The 18,884-nt window shown below is 39.4% G+C and overlaps 2 protein-coding genes across 3 annotated transcripts in view; both read right to left on the reverse strand.

The window, feature by feature from the left end:
- Positions 1–1,368: 1,368 nt before the first annotated feature.
- LOC116711154 (nuclear factor 7, brain-like) lies at positions 1,369–13,187 on the reverse strand. 2 transcript variants are annotated; one of them, XM_032550539.1, is made up of 2 exons: positions 13,148–13,187; positions 1,369–2,877 (listed from the first exon to the last, which is right to left on the reverse strand). In XM_032550539.1, exons 1-2 carry the CDS (start codon positions 13,170–13,172, stop codon positions 1,475–1,477), a joined length of 1,428 nt encoding a protein of 475 aa, XP_032406430.1. In that variant the 5' UTR covers positions 13,173–13,187; the 3' UTR covers positions 1,369–1,474. The 2 variants fall into 2 exon arrangements, with proteins under 2 accessions (XP_032406430.1, XP_032406431.1); XM_032550540.1 differs by lacking the exon at positions 13,148–13,187 and adding an exon at positions 2,970–3,205.
- The window catches only part of mmp24 (matrix metallopeptidase 24), a 30,412-nt gene continuing 15,362 nt past the window's right edge, over positions 3,835–18,884 (reverse strand). The window contains exons 6-10 of the mRNA XM_032550538.1: positions 16,721–16,882; positions 15,394–15,608; positions 12,515–12,653; positions 11,427–11,693; positions 3,835–9,642 (exon numbers count right to left, since the gene is read on the reverse strand). Of these exons, the coding sequence (XP_032406429.1) occupies positions 9,284–9,642; positions 11,427–11,693; positions 12,515–12,653; positions 15,394–15,608; positions 16,721–16,882 (1,142 nt within the window). The 3' untranslated portion in view covers positions 3,835–9,283. The remainder of the gene's footprint in view (positions 9,643–11,426; positions 11,694–12,514; positions 12,654–15,393; positions 15,609–16,720; positions 16,883–18,884) is intronic.

The raw sequence follows: 18,884 nt of genomic DNA on the forward strand, positions 1-18,884 counted from the left end.
GGTGGCAATGCCTTCCATAGCATGTGCATGAAATACATGCAGAGTGCATATTATTTAAATGTATCCATCAAAGTAAGTACTGGTTGACAAATATATATTCCTGGGTTAGTCAAGGAAAATCTGATTTTCTCCAGATGTCATTTCTCTTTTACCTTTATCGTGTTTGATTTACATGCAAAATTAAACATCACTCTGAACACACTACCCCCAAGGTGAAACATGGTAGCGGCAGCATCATGCTGTAGGAAGATGGATGGAGCTAAATCAGGACAATCCTGGAGGAAAACCTGTCAGAGGCAGAAAACGGGATGTAGGTTCACCAGGCTCAACGTATCTCTGTGGCAGAATTCAGTTGGCATTAATTAGTTTTTAGAGTGTGTTTGCTAGTTTTTAATAGTTATAGTAATAGTTTTTTTAATGCTTTTAATTTTTAGGTAAAGAATAAAAAATATCAAAATTATCGCAAAAATGTATTGTGAAAATTTCTAAGAGTCCTGACCTCAACCCGATAGAACTCTTTGGGATGAATTAGAGACTGAGAGCCAGGCCTTCTCGTCCAACATCAGTAAGTGACCTCACAAATGCGCTTCTGGAAGAATGATCAAAAATCCCTATAAACACTCCTAAACCTTGTAGACTGAAGCTGGTGAAGGGTGGACCAGTGTCATAATAAACCCTATGGATTGGGGATGGGATGTCACTGAAGCTTATATGTGAATCACTTTTGGCAATATAGTGTATCTCTGAGGGAGCAGAATCAAGGTGCTGCAATGGCCTAATCAAAGTCCAGAGTTAAACCTGATGGAACCTAAAGAGCTGAGCGGAAGCAGAGTTCTTCTTTTAAGAAAACAAAACTTCATCCATCAGTCTGGATGTTTGGATCTAAGTTTGTGTAGCAGCTCCCCAGCAGTTGAATTTATCCAGCCAGTCTCGACGGGTGAATTTAGCGTTTTTATTTTTTCTTCGGGTGATTCGTCACCACAGTCACCACAGTCACCGTGAAAACTAAAACATATACAAATATTAAAATACAAACATAAACTTACAATACAAACAACAAAACAAAACGTACCTCGCTGCTTTCACTGGGGAACACTTGATTTCTGCATGCTGCTCAGATTGACAGTTCAAGTCGTTGATTGACATGAGATTCTACCAGCTTTTAAAGGGCCCGCCCTCATTAATTACGGCAGCCCAAGAGGTACAACAAACCCCCCCCCCCAAAACATTACAAAGTGCAAATACCATCAAACAAAACAAAACAACAAAAATACTAATCAAAACAGACAAACATCCATAAACAATCTGTGTCATACTTAATTTAGAAAATTCTTAATTTACTTTAAATAATCTATCTGTTACAGTTTGTTTCCATCAGCAGAGCTTTCCACTGTCCTCACCTGTTCAGGATCAGCACACCTGCATCCTGACCAATCAGGTTTCATTAGACTTTGTGTTCTTCATGCTGAGAACATCATAGCTTGTATTTGACCACTGAGATCTTCATCGGCAGGATTTTTACTTTATCTGCAGTGATGATGTATGGAAACATCTTGTCAGTGAAGGTGTGTGTGAAGATGTGAATGTGTGTGTTAGTATCTAGATCAGTGAACCACAGCTTTCCTCTGTCATAGTCCAGATTCACTCTGATCCTCTGGATATTTTTCTGGACAGATAGATCTATGAGAGGAGCTGCTGGAGAACGTGCTATGTATTTACCCTTATAGAACTGTAAAGCCAACCGTCCAGACAGAATCTCTCCTTTCCTCTGGACTGACTGTGGTAAAACACCAAGCATCCAGGCTCTACCATCTCCAACATCAACATCCCAGCGGTGGTTCCCTGAGTTAAAACCCTGAGAGCTCAGGACAGACCACCAGTGATCAAATCTCTCTGGATTATGAGGAAGCTGCTGTTCCTCTCCTACAGTCACACCAGTCAGATCTTCAGACAGGATTAATATCGGATTCGCCGTGTTTGGATCCAGGACGATGGGGGTGTAAGACACCCTGGTCATCATGTCGCTCCAGATGTTGAAGGCCAGGTTGCCCAGATGTTTGGCCTGGTCTATCAGAGCTCCTGAGGGCAGCTGTGGATCCTCCAGCAGGGGGCAGCACTGGACTCTTTCCACTGCAGCCTTGTAGTTGTGCAGGAATGAGACGTCTGCAGCTCTCAGCTCCTTCTCTGTGGCTCTGACTGTGTCTGAAAGAGCTGCTATCTCTCTGCTCAGAGCCTCCATCTTCTCCTTCATCATCCCTCTCTTCTGCTCCTCTTCCTCCCTCAGTGCAGCCAGCCTGGCCTCCTCTTCCTCTGCTAGAAACTGATGAAGCTTCTTAAACTGCTCAACAATCTGCCTCTCTGTGTGTCGGGCCTGGACCTTCATGTGTTCTGTTGTCTGATCAAACTTCTCTTTAACTTCCTTCTTCAGCTCCAGTTTCTTCTTTAAAAGTTTCAGAGATGTTTCCAGACTCTCTCTGTGTTGCTGAGCAGCTTCATTGATGGGTCTGAATTTGTGGTTGATGTGTTTTTCTGAATCTCTGCATACAAGACACACTGGGTGTTGATGGTTCAGACAGAAGAGTTTGAGTTTCTCAGAGTGCAGACTGCAGAGACTTTCTGAAAGTTTTTGGTTTCTCTGCTGTAGGAATGATTCACAGAGTCTCTCCAGAACCAGATTACAGGGTGGTTCCAACCTTGAAGATTTCCTCTTGCAAACTGGACACTCTCTTGCTGGTTTCTCTCTCCACCAGTTCTTCAGACATTCCTTACAGAAGCTGTGGCTACATGACAGAACAACCGGATCCTTAAAGACGTCCTGACAGACCGGACAGCAGAGATCCTCCTCTGATCTGGAAGCCATTTTGTCTCTGAGTGAAGCTGAAAACACAGAAGGTCCAGTCAGTCACGGCTCCCTCCCTCCTCTACTAACTTCCCTCAAAGTGACTCTGAGTGTTCTTGGTCCAACTCACCTCCAGTGTGAGCAACTTGAAGCAGCAGAGTTGGAGGTTTCCACTTTTCTGTCCTGCAGCTGGACTCACTGAGAGGAAGCTGCTAGTTTGGTCTGAAGGTGAATCTGATCGTCTCTCTGCAGGAACCAACGATCACAAACTGATTCCTGCTTAAGTTCAGATCTGTTTGAGGTTGTGTTAATGTAGAGTCCAGAATTCAACCTTTGAGCTGCCATAAAACTCACTGATTAACAGGTTTTATTTTTCTCTGCACAGATCAGAATAAACCTGTAATAAAGATGGAGGTATAAAGTGACTGAACTTTGTCAACTTGATTCTCATTCATTCCATTCTTTTTACTTTTTTGTGATCTCTCATTATAGAGCTGGTTGGCTTGATCTATAAATGAAAACAATAAATATTTAATATAAAACAAAAAGCTACAGAAATTGATGCATATAAACTGTTAGAACCTCTGAGAAGTTGTTGCCATCATTCAGTCACCAAAAAAACAACATAGTTCAAGGAATTTTGATCTGTGGAAAACACCACTAATAATAGTTTGATATATAGAAAATACTTTCATTTTTTAGACCAACAGGCAGATTGGTGCTGCACGTGGGGAAAAGAGGGAGCCTTACTGGAGTGTTGTGGTGAATAGAGAGCTGAAAGCCACAGTTTATGATTGCAGTTTCCTCTGCAGGGTGGCTGGACTCTCCCTTACAGATTGGAGCTTGGTCATCCAGGACAGACTAGAGCTACTGCTCTTCCACACAGAAAGGAGCCAGTTTAAGGTGAAACAACATGTTACCGTTCAGCAGGTAAACTAAAAAAGTAAAACTATTTCATATTGAGGAGCTAAATCCAGTCACCCAAAGACACAGGCTTTCATTTTAAGTGATGAAGTCTTTTATTGACATTTTTTAGAACATGGTGATGTCGTACAGAATCGGTGCCGAACAAACTCAAAGAGATAGAAACCGTTTTCATTTTTCAGAATAAAATCCTTCAAAAATAAACCATAAATTGGAAACAGAAACATGGTTGTTCATCTGACATGCAGCAAATGACAGAAATAATACTAAAAAGATGTTCAAAAACATATTTTTTGTATTTACAGAACTTGAGATGAAACTGGATTTCAAAAATGCTTCATTATTTTGAGTCAAAAATCGAGATCAGATTTTGTTTAGCGAATCAACCCATTGTTAAAGAAACAAACAAAAGTCAAACATTATTTACAGAAAAATATTTTTTAAGAAAATTCAACTGAGTTTTTCTAAATCTTTCAGATGAATCAGCAGTAAAAAGTCTGAACATCTGAAATGTTTTTCTGCGTTTTAATAATCAAAGACAGGAATAAAAACTAAAGGCAACAGCAGGTTAAAAACCAACTCTGGGTTTTCCAGCAGATTATCTTGCATCATCAGGAAAACTGACTGTGGAGGAAGTTGACAAAAATAATTCAACTAATGATTACACTTGATCTCTTTTCAGTTTGAACATCTGTTTTGTTAGTAAATCTCTTTTTGCATCTTTTTAAAAAGTTTTTCCTCATTCTGTTTGAAAATATTAATCTTGTTCATTTCATGTAAACTAAAAATTAAAACGAAGCGTACCTCTCCAATTTCCAAAAAGAAAAGAAGTTCAAGTAAACTAGAACTGCAAGCAGTCGTAACGGGTTCCTCGCTCAACGTGGCAGGCCCCCCACCGCAATAAAATTTAATCATGCAAACATCTGTGCAGCCTTTTGTTAATCCATGTCTTTCCATGTTTGCTTTTATTGCATTAAATAATAGTTTTCTCTGAATGAGCTGAGTAAAATCTAGAAAATAATGAGTTTTTCAGTTGCTTGCTGCTGTTTTGAACTATTTGCTTTCAGCTTTGTGAGTTGAACTTTCCAGAACGTCAGGAGACTGAGGTCAAAATGACTGGACTCTGGTCACATGGGAGTGTCTGTTATCTGCCCAATACAACCATCCAGAACCAGCAGTTTGGCCCAGTTCTTCCTGAAAAACCCACAAAGCTTATATACTACTTACAAAAATCTCATTTATACATATTTTCTCTATTATGTCCAGTACATGAACAATGCAATCACTACAGAATATTTTCTTCAAGTACTTTTCTTTATTTTCCACAAACAGACATTTGCTGAAATACACAGTAATCTGCTTTTCTGTAAATCTCAGTAAATATGTACAAACTCCAATATTTTCTGCCTAAAGATAAAAAAACATGAATCAGATGAATGAATATTTATTTTTTCTCAGCCGATTATTTAACCCCCCCCAAAAAACGGTGATGCTATTTTGCCATGTCCACCTTTAAACAGAGATTGTAGATCTCAATGAGGTTTTTTATTATTATTAGCCATTATGGAAAGTGGCATCTTAACTCTCACAACTCTAAAGGTCACTGCAATTTAAGCTGCACTTTATATAGTTTAAACCTGCAAAAAAAGTTTTCTGCACAACGAGAAACAGAAGCGACGCTCCAACAACGTGTCAGGCGTTGTGAGGAGAACACTGGAAAACCACCAGGTCAAGAATCGGGACCAGAGTCTGACTTTTTTCTTGTACAGCTGGAGCTGCTGCCAACAAAGGATTAACTGAAAACAGATACAGGCTGCACTTTTCAGATTTTTATCTATGAATTAATGTAAACTGTTATGGAGCATTTTGTCTGGCCCACAAAATAAATCGAAGTTGGTGGCCGTTATAATGCCACAAAGTGGGAAAAAAGTTCAAGGGGTATGAATATTTTGTAATTTTCTATTTGTGCAGCTTGCACAAAGTTATGAACACATTCATAATCCAGAAATTAGGAACTTTTCTTTCTTGCAAATATTTAAACTGCCTAAAAAATTCAGATGTCTGAAGTTTGATGTAAATATCTGCACAAATTTTCATTTTTAGGACAAATTTTGTTTAATTTTGGCAAAAATGTCTTTGGAAACCTTGGAGGTTATAAACATTAGCTGGAAAGGCTAGCAAGCTAAGAGCTAATGAGGCTAGCTGGAATTCATTAGACTGACGGCTGCAGGCTAAGAGTTGAATCTGATGACAGAAGAGAAAAAGAACAGGAAGCAACACGTAAGTAGTAATAAGTTTGGCTAAATTAATGCAAAATAAAGATGTCTCTAGTATTTTTACAACAAACTGAATCACATAATATTCAGAATAAAAACAAATAATTGAATTAAGACACTGAGTAGTAATAATAAAGATAGAAATATTATTCTATGTCATGTTATAAATAAATTTTATAGTGAGGAAATTTAATCCCTGCTACAAATCATCTTGAATTTATAATTCATCTTGTGCTATTATAAAATTATTTTGAATTTTCTTTAATAGTTCATCATCATTATGATTTGACTACTTTTCTAAATATAATAAATATTGTTTTGCCTTCTATGTAACTTTTTGGGTTTGGAGTTGAAAAGGATCAATAATGATGATCAACACTAGAATATTGGATTTATTTTTCAAAATGTGTCAAATCAAAGAAAAAAAGTTGATTTCTGATTTCCTTCAGAACCTTCATCACCCACTGACTCTTCAGAGAGCAAAGAAAAGCTAAAAACTGCATGTTTATTCCAATAAAAAACAGATTTTTCTTAGTTTGGTCAAACTGTTCTGCAGAACTCTGAGCAGATCTGAAGCAAAAGAGGCTGAGAAAAGCTGGAATACATGAAATCCCAGCAGAGCAGTGATGTTGGTGAAAGAGGAACAGATCAGGGTTTAACAGCCTCTCATGAAGGGGGATGAACCAGATCATTTTCTGAGGTAAAAATTCTTTATGACTCAAAGAAAACAGCAAAGTTCTGGACTGTTAATGGAGATTTCAAACCAGAAATGGAAAGCAGTGAACTCCTAAAATCTCTCTGGGAGACCAATTATCCTCAGTGTGCATCACCTCAGAGAGGTAACACCATTTATATCAACAGCTTGGGCGTTTAAATAAAGCATGCCTTATAGTTCAAACTGCAGTGATGCTGCGGCGTTACATAACGCCTTAAATCTGCTTTTCTGAAATTCGCTGCCTCTGCAACCCCAGCTGAGTTAGAAAACACCAGAGCACCCTGAGAGTGTCTGATTTCAGGAAAGAACTGGAACTCAGCTGCATCTGGAGCAGCAACACGGTCAAAATTAATCATTTTAAATGTGAAAAAGAATCTGCTGCTGACGTAAATTGTCAAACATTTTAAATGAAAACCACCAAAAAGTATCAAACGTTTGGATTAAAATTGTTCTCATTGAGATGACGCTTGCGTGCTAACATGCTAACACACTAGCACCTTCACTTCCTGTTCAAACAGCACCAGGATCCATGAACGCTTTGATTCAGTCAGATCATCAAATTCCTCCTGAAGTTTGCAGATGCAGAATGGCACAAATGTAATCAAGTCTATGTGTATTCAGAACCTTATTTATCACCAAAAAAGCACAAAACATAAAGTAATAAATGTAAAAGCTACCGTATTGTTTAGCTAGAAATAATTACATTTTTTATAGATGCTATTGTGCGTATTATCAATAAAAGCCTGCCAGTAAGTTTTTTTTAATTTATCGGCAGTGAGTTAAAATTGAAAAACAACTTCCTGTCATGTTTGATGGTTTGGTTGAGGTTTTAACATGCAGGAATGATTCTTTTAGTCCAGATCTGGAACTATTGTTATTGTTTCCAGAGAGAAAAGAAATGCAGGTTTGGACAAAAAAACCTGCATTTGGTTTTATACAAAACAAATGGTTAATGGTTAAATGCAAGTTAATATTACTAGAAGCTGCAGATTTAGGAACCATAAAGCAAACAGAGGAGAATGAATAAATCAGCAGAGTGTGAATAAATGGCGCATCAATAACAAACTCCTGCATTGACACTTAAAAAAGCAACTCATGAATTTAAAACCAAATAAACCCGTAAAGATGAAACTGGGAAAAAACTGGATCCAAAATCCAAACAGGAAATTGTGTAGAAAAAAAACAGGGAAAAATTAATAATTAATTGATTTGCGTTTTTGGGTAATTGCTGCAATTGGAATTAAGTACGTCTTGGTTTTTATTTCTATTATTGTATTATTATTTTCTTGGTATTGTGCTGCCACTTTTATTATTATTTATTAATATTTTTATCAATCTTAATTTTATTTCGTTTTTTGTTTATGTACCTGTGAAGTTGTAATGATTGTGAAGCATTTTGGTCAGCAGAGGTTGTTGTAAATGTGCTTTATAAATAAACTCATGCAGAAAAGTGTTATATATAAATAAACATACATTAAATAAATAAAAAAGTAAATAAATAAATAAAAATTATTTTTGTGGTTTGTTCCATTATTTCATGTTATAAGGTGCAGGGTACTTTATTCCTTTTCAATCTTTTATTTTCAAGAATTCAGCATGCTGATGTGAGTGAAGCATCAACATAGATTAAGTGATGCTGTTACTGCTGCAGTGGTTGAGTTGTGGCTGTGCTGATTTTGGAGAAGTGAGCGTCTGAAGGTGCTGAATCTTTTAACAATCAATCTTTAGCAGCCTTATCTGGTGACCAGACTGTGGATGTTGTTGTGTTGGATGTCATGGCAGCAGAGAGGAGATGTTTGGGAATCTTTAGGTTTCATTTAATCCTAAACAGCAATTTGTAAACATTGGAGGCTTTTATCTTCTATCAGACTGATAATTATAAACCTCAGCTTCCGTCAGCTTTAGACAGACATAAGAAGTGTCTCTACTTCTGTAACAATCCATCTACGAAAATCAGTGATTCTGTTACTGTGTGACTAAAAAAAAGAGTTTTATGTTATGAGCTGTGGTGAGTTGGTATTGTATTGTTTAGTAAAAAAAAGAGATCAAAACAGTTTTCCATCCCAGTATAACTGAAAACAGAGTTCTGTGATCCAGAGAGCTCCTTGGTTTACTTTTTGTTATGGCCTTTCTACCTATCTTTTATTTTCAAGTTTAATTTTAAATGTTTTTTTTTTCTTACTTAAGTTTGACCTAACTTTATAACTGAAGCAGTTCTCATGTAAAGTCTAAAGGTAGTTTCCAACTGGGAGATGTTTTCTGCCTCTTATTTTCTCTGAGAGGAAACAGGTTTGTTGTTGGTCCAGCAAGAACTTCCAGCGTCCAAAAAGAGATGAAGACAAACTCGCTCCACATCACTCTGGACTTTATTTTACTGTCAACTCTGTTTGGTTTTAACATCCCCAAATATGAACATTTCTTTTAAACTCTTTGTCTCAAAGTTCAGATCTTTTCTCTCCAGCTAGCAGAATCTTTCGGTCCAGTTCTGTTGGCTGAAAATAACGACAGCTTTGGGGTTCTGGTCCCCTGTCATACCCACTCCTGAACCGGGTATTTGTAATAATGCTGCATGATCGTGTTCTGCTGCGCTCCTTTGCTCTTAAACTGGAAAATGGTATAGATCAGCACCAGGATGCAGAGCGACAGGATGCATGGTATCACCACGGCGATGGCGTTGACGGTCGTGGGGACGTCGTTGATGGTCACGATGACGTCCACGTCGTCAAGGGGCAGCTGCCGGTCTCCGCGGTTGCTGCCGGAGCGCTCCATCTCGGACTGGTAGCAGCCCATCCAGTCTTGTAAAATGGACTTTGGATATCCAGGCTCCACCGTCAGCTTCTGGTTGTCGAACCTCCAGTACTCCTTCCCCCTGTAGAAGTAGGTGTGATCTGAGGAAGGTGGGGGTGGGATAATGGTGCGGATGGTAGAGGGTGATGAACGACATAAACGGAGAGCAGGTAAATTCAGGGCTAGGTCTTATTTATTGAAGCTATTGAGACGTAAACGTGGACAAATCTGATGTGTCTGTTTCAGTTCAGCCAGCCATTGCTCTGATTTAGGCCAGGAAATTGTGAAAACTGGACCATTTAGCCACAGATTTTCAGCGGATGTGATCAAGCTGACAATGAAGGAACCTTTGTATTTTAACTAAATTTTGCAGAAAGTTATTGGGTAGTCCTTGAGGGAACAGTTTGTTCATCTGACTCGAGGTTAAAAACCTCTAGCTGCCTTTGATTAACAACCAGAACACTCATTATCTCTGGTCTGGATTACAACTTTTGTCTTTATGTCGTCTGTATAATGTTTCTTTTTTATTTGTTTTTTGTGTTATGTTTTTAACCATGTGAAGCGCTTTGAATTGACCAGTTGCTAAAATGTGCTATGTAAATAAACCTGCTTTGACTTAATTTCTTTGGTTCGATGATCATTCCCTCCTGGATGTTGAGGATTTTTGCTTTTACAAGGTTATGAAAACAAAAATTCATAACCAAGGCAACAAGGAATTGTTTTTACAACTGGGAGTAGCTGATTAGCATCTCAAAAGCTCAAGTGTTCCTGAACTATGACCCCAAGTCCCAACATCTCTCTATGCGACTTTTTTTTTTTTTTACCCCTCCAGCGGGTCTTTTGTGGGCTCTAGTGTCCCTTATATGACAGCAGGCTGACAGGAAACGTGGAAGGAGAGGGGGGAAGACTTTCGGCAAATGTCGTCAGGTCTGGGAGTCGAACCCGCGACGGCCGCGTCGAGGACTCAAGGCCTCCAAATACGGGTCGCGCTAACCACTACGCCACCACGGCACGCCCCCTATGCGACTTTTTAACCCGACAGACTATCAGAGGTATAAAGAGGAGCAGCATTGGTTTAACATCTGAGAGAACATAAATCAAGTTAAAGTAATAATAAGCCAAAACTCAAATATCTTCTGAACATGAACTTGTCTTGTCTGTTTGAATCACTTCAGTTTGAAACATTTTGCTATATTCAGATGATCTGAGGCTTAATGTCTTTATTGTCTTAATTTCACAGTTTCTGTGATATTTGAGGAGCTCTTAGGAAGCCGTTTCCCTGCAGGTGTAGAGAAGCGCTTCTCACATGACTAAAACAAACTCTGAAGTACATTAAAACCTGATGTAGGATTTCAACATCTTGACATTTCCCAACTGAAAATACCTTCAAATACTAGCTTCAATCAAATAATATTCACAGTTTGTGATTAAAGAGGCAGAATATCCAAAAATGACAAAAAATGTTTTCCAACTGTAAACTTTTTAATTATTAAAAGAAAATACACATCATTTTGCATTTAATCTAAAAGGTAACAGCAAAAAACCCCAAAAAACTTCAGCTCCAGATCTTTGAATTTATTCAAGCTGTCAACATTTTGGTCCAAAAGACAACAGGTACCAGAACCTAACACAGACCCAATCCTAACAACAACTAAATACATGAACCTTTGATTGCAGACGCAATCTTACGGAGATGGTCTATTTTTCTGATGCTTGATGTTCTTCACACCACCTCAGTTTAACTGGCTGTAAAGCCAGGGTTTAGTTCAGCTACAGAACCTGAACCAGGGCTGTGTCCTGCTGAACGCTTCATCCTGGCTGAGCTGACGGTTTTTATTTCTACTGATTTAGACAAATTGAAAAGCGACATCATGCTGGTACTCACATCCCTCTCTGCTGGTGAAGGCTCCCTGGGGAGAGTCGGGGACTCCATCCCACACACTGATGGGCTTCGGGTATCCCGGGTCCACCGTCCGCTTCTCCTCATTGTAGCGCCAGTACTGGTTTCCTTTGAAGAAGTAGGTTTTCCCGACGACCTCCCAGCGGACGGCGGCATCGATGCCATCTTTGGGGAGGAAGCTGCCCAGCTCCATGAGGCTCTGAGGGTAACCCGGCTCGGCCTTCACCTCCTTAAACACCCAGAACTTATCACCTGAAATAAAAACAAAGGAGCAAATCAACGTTTTTTATCTTGATTGATATTTTTTAATGTTTGTGTCTAAGGTCTGTACTCAAACACAAAATCTTACCAAGTATTTTTGGTCTAGTTTCTAGTGCAAACATCTTAGTTCACTTGAAATAAGACAAAACTAATTTACAAATTTTAAGTAAATAATTCCTTAATATTCATTAAGGAATTATTAGAATTATTTAGTTTATTTATTATAAGTTTATTTGCATAGCACATTTCAGAATCAAGGCAATTCAAAGTGCTTTACATCATAAAAACAAAAAAAGAAAACATCATAAAAACATCATACAACTGAGAAACCAGAAACGAATATTACATTTTATCGAGTGCCATCATCAAAATCATCAACACGTTAAATATGTTGGTCAATATTCCATTTATTATGGTTCAAAAGCTAAACAAGTGGGTTTTTAGCATTGATAACATGGGGAAAATGTGTTGTGATAAGTGAAATTATCAACTAAATTATAAACTAAATGATGACAACAGCAGTAGAGGGGGAGATGGCATCTCATGCAAATCCCCCAAAGAGAAAATAGCTAAATTTAGAAACAAGAAATTTGTCTCCAAAGACAAACATATGAAAAATGGGACAAAGGAAATCCCGAATTATTCATTGATTTAAGCAACAAAGAAGAACATTGAGTTACTAAAAAACTTGAAATGTGTTGGATATCAAAGTCATTACATTTCTGGTTCTTTTTATGTCCTGAATTCATAGCAACTAGAACCACTAGACGTGTTTGTCAGTGATCTCATGGTTTCTGTTTAATTTCTTCTACCTTTGAAGAAGACAAACTTTCCGTCGGACCTCTCGTAGGCAGCATCGATGCGAGGAGGCAGGCCCTTCCAGAACTGGTCGATCTCTATGGGATAACCCTCCAGGACCTTGTTGTTCCTCAGACGCCACAACCAGCGATCCTGGAAACAACAAGCAGAAACATCAGCAACGGTAAACAAACGGTCTGCGTTCGGTTGACGTGAACTCTGGTTTGGTTTGAATGCATATGTGAACACCAAGTGGACTGGAGACCGTTCCATAAAAAAAGAAGTGGACTACAGTGAAGGGCATTCTGGGTAAATACAACCAAACAAACGCGGTAGCCTAGTGCTACCAGGAGAGATGGCTCGTGGACTTTAGCCAGAGGTGAAAAAGAAATCCTGCAATCCCTAAAATCTGATTTAGTTTCCATCTGGTGAAGAAGGAAGTTGCGTTCGGTGTCTTCAGAAGTTTTTGAGTCGTTTCCTTCAGTGGTTCTTGGTGCAGCGTCCAAGTTAGCATGTTTGACATGCTAATTGTTAACAGAGCTGTGGGTTCCTTTGTAATTTTCCTGAGAATTGAACACACTAAAATGTTTTCCACCTGAGAAAAAATCTTTCTCTCAGCAGAAAACTTCAGATACGTTGGAGATGACCTTTGAACCCTTCCCAGATTGGCATTGTGTTAGCACATGTCTGGATGCTCAAACACAAATTTGCTTTGGAAGATAAAAAAATCAGGTTATAAATTAAGTTTTGTTCCCTGTGAGGATGAATTTACCTAAACTCGTGACCAGATGAGCATCAGAACACATTTCTATGTTTTCCTATAACATCTGATGTAACATTCATCCTTAATCTGTTCCTATCTTGAATAAAGTCACGCTGAAGCATCAGCCTGTCTCTTCCTGTATTTGACAGACGGAGGACAGGTGTGGACAGGTAGGCTGCCAGAGGAGATGAATATTCTCAGTGACAGGCGATCCTGAAGGTAGACGAAGATCTAGATCAGTCTGTGACCTTTTCTACAATTCAGTTTAAAAATCAGAGGCATGTGAATAGATTTTTATTCTTCCATCCGTCACTAAGAGTTAAACACTTTATCTGCTGCATTAATGCATTTTCTGCAATTTCTCGATAATTGGGAACGTTTACTCACTGTTGCTTTAGCCTTTATCTGTAGATTTAAACAGACTGTGTATTTCAGTCTTGTTCTGCTGCTATTAACTTTAACATTCCAATAACATAGAAAGTAATCCTGGTTCAGTTCTTCTGTTTCTTCTTGTGTCTCTGCTCAAACATAGAATTATCAAAAACAAACCTGGAGTGTCGCCTTGATTCTTTTGTACATGTTTGAGAAATCCTTTAAATCCCATGGCAACTATTCAGCTAAAACGCCTGGGTGGACCTAGCTCCACCTTCGAGGCGCAGCTCCTCCCACACTCAGCTCCTTCAGACTAGCCAGCAGCAATTAGCAAATGAACTGCTGAGTTCATTACTGCTACTTGTCAGTGCAATGCTGGTAAAGACATTGTTAAAGGGTTAATAGAGGAGCCATGTTGGGAAGACTTCCTGAAGGAGCTGGAGCTTTTAAAGTAACAGAGGCCCAACTACAAGGCATTAAATCTGGAAATTTCTTTCATATGTGATATATAGCATTTTTATAACAACTGAAGGTAAGATAGTTACTTGATTATGCTATAAAATGTCAATATGTGGCTGGAAAACTCAAAGATTTCCTCTCCACTGTCGCCCCCTATTGGCCCAGGAGGAGTGTTGCAGGTGTATGACTTGATGCTTTGCTGGGTTTCCTTAGAAAGAATATTTTTGTCTCTCTCTGACACAATGATCACCTGACTACTCTTGCACTATTCTGACCTACTTTTAAAAAGAAAGAATGAAAATTCAGAACAGAATAGATTAACCATGAAGCTTCATTTCTCTGCCTCACATGCAGACCAGTGAAAGACAAAGAGAACTCAAAAATATGTAGAAATTAAAAACAATAAATTAATAATCATTAGACTTGACTTAATATAAAAGTCTTTAACTGTAGCTTTGATGTAAACTAGCTGCTGCATTGCTCATGTGGTGAGACACAGGATCTCATCAATGTTTCAGAGAAAATGAAAAGTAGGTCATTTAGTTTCAACCACATCAGCAGCTAGCAGAGAGTTAGCCCAGTAGCTGGCAGAGGTTCACATCAGCAGCTAGCAGAGAGTTAGCCCAGTAGCTGGCAGAGGTTCACATCAGCAGCTAGCAGAGAGTTAGCCCAGTAGCTGGCAGAGGTTCACATCAGCAGCTAGCAGAGAGTTAGCCCAGTAGCTGGCAGAGGTTCACATCAGCAGCTAGCAGAGAGTTAGCCCAGTAGCTGGCAGAGGTTCACATCAGCAGCTAGCAGAAAGTTAGCTCATGAAGCTAGCAGATCTTTAGCTGAGTAGCTAGCAGAGCTTCAGCTCAGCAGCTAGCATAACTTAGCTTAGCAGTTAGCAAATTAAAGTTCAGAAGCTATCAGAGCTTCACCTCAGCAGCTAGTACAGTTAGCTCAACAATTAGCAGAGCTCTAGCTCAGCAGCTCCTCTCTGTGGCTCAGACCCAAAATGTTGAAGTAAACTCCTTCAGGAAGACGTGAGGCTGGGATTCAAACCGAGGACCTCTGTGCCCCCCAGCCCCATAATGCAGCCCCTCCTGACAGATCAGTTTGATCAGTTTTATTAGTTTTGTGTAATTAGTGGAAATGTCAGCGTCCACATTCCTCCACCTCTCCCTCTAATTAACCTTTCATCTCTCATCCTGTGACTCAGCCTCTGTGACTCAGTCCGCTAATTAATGTTCTGGATCATTATCTCTCTGGGTCGGGAGCAGGACCGGTCCGGCCCGTTCTGTTCTCAGTTCGGCTCACCTTGAAAACGAACAGTTCCTTTCTGAAGAACGCCACGGTGTTGAAGTTCCCGTCGCAGATGTTGGGTTTTCCGTTGCCGGGCAGAGCGGGGCGGTCGCCGGGCGGCCGACCCGGCCGGGCGACCCGGTCCGGATGGCATTCCGAGGTGGAGTGAGTCCGTCGGGAGGGAAGCGTGGGCAACGGCCGGGTGGGTTCCAACATGGGGGTGGGGATCCCTGAGGGGGATGGGAAAAACACAGAGAGGGACCGAGGGAGAGGGGTTACTTTACTGTCACAGAGAGACATCCATCCATCCATCCATCCATCCATCCATCCATCCATCCATCCATCCATCCATCCATCCATCCATCCATCCATCCATCCATCCATCCATCCATCCATCATGTTCTGTTTATTCTTTTCTTTTTTCAGGTTTTTCATCAGTTTTGTTTTTCTAATAACCCTTTAGCATCAGATATTGTTTTAACGTTCTCTGTGGGTTCTGTATGTTGTATTTTTGTCATCTTCCATATTTTCTAGCTGTTCCTTTAATGTTTCAGCCTTCAGTCTATGTATTTCCTTTCTTTTTTCTGTGTAGTTGTGCTGAGCAGAAACGTCTTTGTTCAGATTATCTGAACGCCGTTTATGGCCTAAATAATGTCCGTCTGATCTACAAACGGCTCTTTGACTCCTGCAGCTTCACAGAGGAATAAAAAACCCGGCCGTGTTTTTTCTCTGAAAGGTGGAAACGCCAAACAACCTGAGGAACTCAGTCAGGTATCTGCACAGAACACTGAGCTGCAGAGAAAAGATGCTGCTGATCTCGCGCTTCCTGTCAATATTTCCCTGAAATGTCAGCCGTGCATCATGACCTTTAAGGTGATAATCAGGATTTTTTTCAGGCTCTGATCATTAAAGTGAATAAGAGGAAATGTGACCCTACAGACGCTTTCTGTTCCTTCTCTTTGTGTCTAATAAATACTTTTTTCACCACATTTCCACCAGCGCCATGACGATTATTCTTCGTTTGCGGACAGAAGTCAGAGTCAGAGCTGATGAAGACGGCAGCCATCTTTGTGTTTCTGGCATAAACACGTTTTCCAGGCAGAAGCTGCTGGTTCCGATCCGTTTTCATCCTTCAAACGAAGCCCGACTGCTGAATATTCTCCATAATTCAGCTGCTCTCTGGGCTCCGGCATTAATAATTCACACAAACAGTTTGCTGTTTTGACTTTTGCATGTTTTTGCTTTTAGATTCAGAGTGAAATGTTGTGTTCATGAACACCTCAAAGAATCCTGCTTCATCCTGTCAGTTAAATATTTCTCTACTTGTGTTGTGTTTCCTCACCGTAGATTTTCTGAATGCCCTGCAGGTCGTCCATCGGCAGCTTGAAGTTGTGCGTGTCCATGTACTGGTAGAAGGGAGCCATGATGGCACTGGGGTCGTTGGAGTGCTCCAAACCCAAAGCGTGGCCTAGTTCATGCACCGCCACCAGGAACAAGTCATTACCTGGACAGAAAGACGGCAGAAAATCAAAGATGGATCCAACACAATGAACCACTGATCTGCAGCTGGTGTGTTAAATTTACAGTAAAATCTGGTTCTATCACTCTCCTCTTCAAAGTAATACCAGTCCCAAACGAACACACTGCGTCTTTAAATATATAATCTGTGAGAGAATAAATTATTCAGATCTCATGAAGCAGCAAACATGTTGGATCTGAAGAAGAGAAATATCTTTATATTTGTTGTAGGAATCCTGCTGAGCAGCGGTTAGCGCTCTGAACAGGCAGTTTAATGCGTTTTCCACTAATAATAATAATAATAATAATAATAATAATAATAATAATCTGTGCAATGACCTAACTTACTATTACTTACTATCGTAGCTCAGAGCTAAATTGGAGCTATTTCCATTGTTAATTAAATATTTAGTTTAAAACTGTCACTTTCATAAATGATTGAATAACATGGTGAAATATGACATTAAAAAATGAAACCTTATTGTTTTTATCTTATGACAGGCTAAATAAACCAAATTATTTCTGTTAATTTTTAACTTTGTAGGTTTAGAAATGACGCCACATCTAGTTTAGCTAAACTTATTAGTTTATTTCAGACATATTCACATTCAAACACCTTGATGCATATTTCCATAACCAGAAGTATAAACTTACTTGACCTTTTTCTACTTTAGACATTATTCTTCAATTAGAGAAAGATCAATAAAAATATTCTGATTTGAACAGAGAAAATAATCTCTTAATTAACAGGTTTAAGCTCCGCCCACTATTTGACGCATTTGACATAAAGCAGGAAACAGTTAATGATTGTTGAGCCGTGATTTTCCCCCCCAAAAACACCCAGAAATATCCCATAATGTTTTATTTTTTAAATATGGATCATATATAATTGCTGATGTTGCATTAATCCTCCTTCTCCTGCATGCTGTACGCATCACTGTAGGTTTTTGCATCTGAGAAAATGCTGCATTTAATCCTGATGTGTGAATTACTACAGGAAAGAGGTGGATAATTTTCCATCTGAAGCTTCTTTCCTTCTTGTCCAGCTGGTTCTGAGGGAGAACGGAGGCCCGGCCCGTTCTGAACCCATGTGGGATTAGATAATCTGGACTCTGAGCTGCTGTCAGATAATTAATAACTTCCAGCCGTCTGATGGAGGAGCTGAGACTCAAACACTTCATGAGCTCTCTAATTGGTTCGACTCTGCCTGAACCTAATTACAGCCCATCATTTTCTGCTCTTCTTGATGCGTTTGAAGATTACAGCCTCCTTCAGCTCCCTGGACTCCGACTTTCTGCTCTGCTCAGACCTTTGAACGCATCACTTCCTGTTGTCTGAAGCCTGCATTTTACTTTCAATTCTATTCAGTTTTTTTTTACATAGCGCCAATTTACATTTATGATCAAAACAAAGCATCAGGTTGTAACTACGGCCTGATTTTGTTTTGTATTGACTTCATTTTTGTACCTATTGACACAATTTGTGTAGTGAAATAATTTTAATCTTTTTTTATATAACCTTTATTTTGTTTTAGCAGGATAAACTGAGCATCGTCAAATGACAACAGATGAAAAATAGTTTTTTGATTAATTCTGGCTTTCAATAAATGTGCATTATATCTACCCAATAAGTAAAATAAAAATAAATAAATTTAAAACCGTCTTTGTTGATGGTTGCATAAAGTAAGCACCTGTTAATGAATTTCTATTTGTTTCTACAAACCAAAGGAGGGATGACTCTCCCTCCATGGAGAGAGCGGTTCTGGTTCCTGTGGGTTGCTTTGCCCTCAGCTCTGTCCTGCAGGTTAATAACGAATCGTCACCAGACTCAGGTGGGAACATGAAGTTTTAATCCAAAGTGAAAAATGTGTCCCGTTTGTCCTTCTGAAGCGGATAGCATGAATCATGCTGCTCTATCTGCTCGCTAATCTTTCAATTACACCACGCACGAGTGTCTAGGTGTGTGTGCGTGTGTGTGTGTGTGTGTGT

This window comes from Xiphophorus hellerii, chromosome 20 (assembly GCF_003331165.1).
Source record: "Xiphophorus hellerii strain 12219 chromosome 20, Xiphophorus_hellerii-4.1, whole genome shotgun sequence".
NCBI classification, from domain to species: Eukaryota; Metazoa; Chordata; class Actinopteri; order Cyprinodontiformes; family Poeciliidae; genus Xiphophorus; species Xiphophorus hellerii.

Excerpts from the sequence above, each read along its gene's own strand:
- LOC116711154 (XM_032550539.1), bottom strand. The coding sequence starts at position 13,172 with ATGCCAATCTGGGAAGGGTTCAAAG. Across the intron at positions 2,878-13,147 it reads AATCTGGGAAGGGTTCAAAG|CTTCACTCAGAGACAAAATG; the intron begins GTCATCTCCAAC and ends CTGTGTTTTCAG.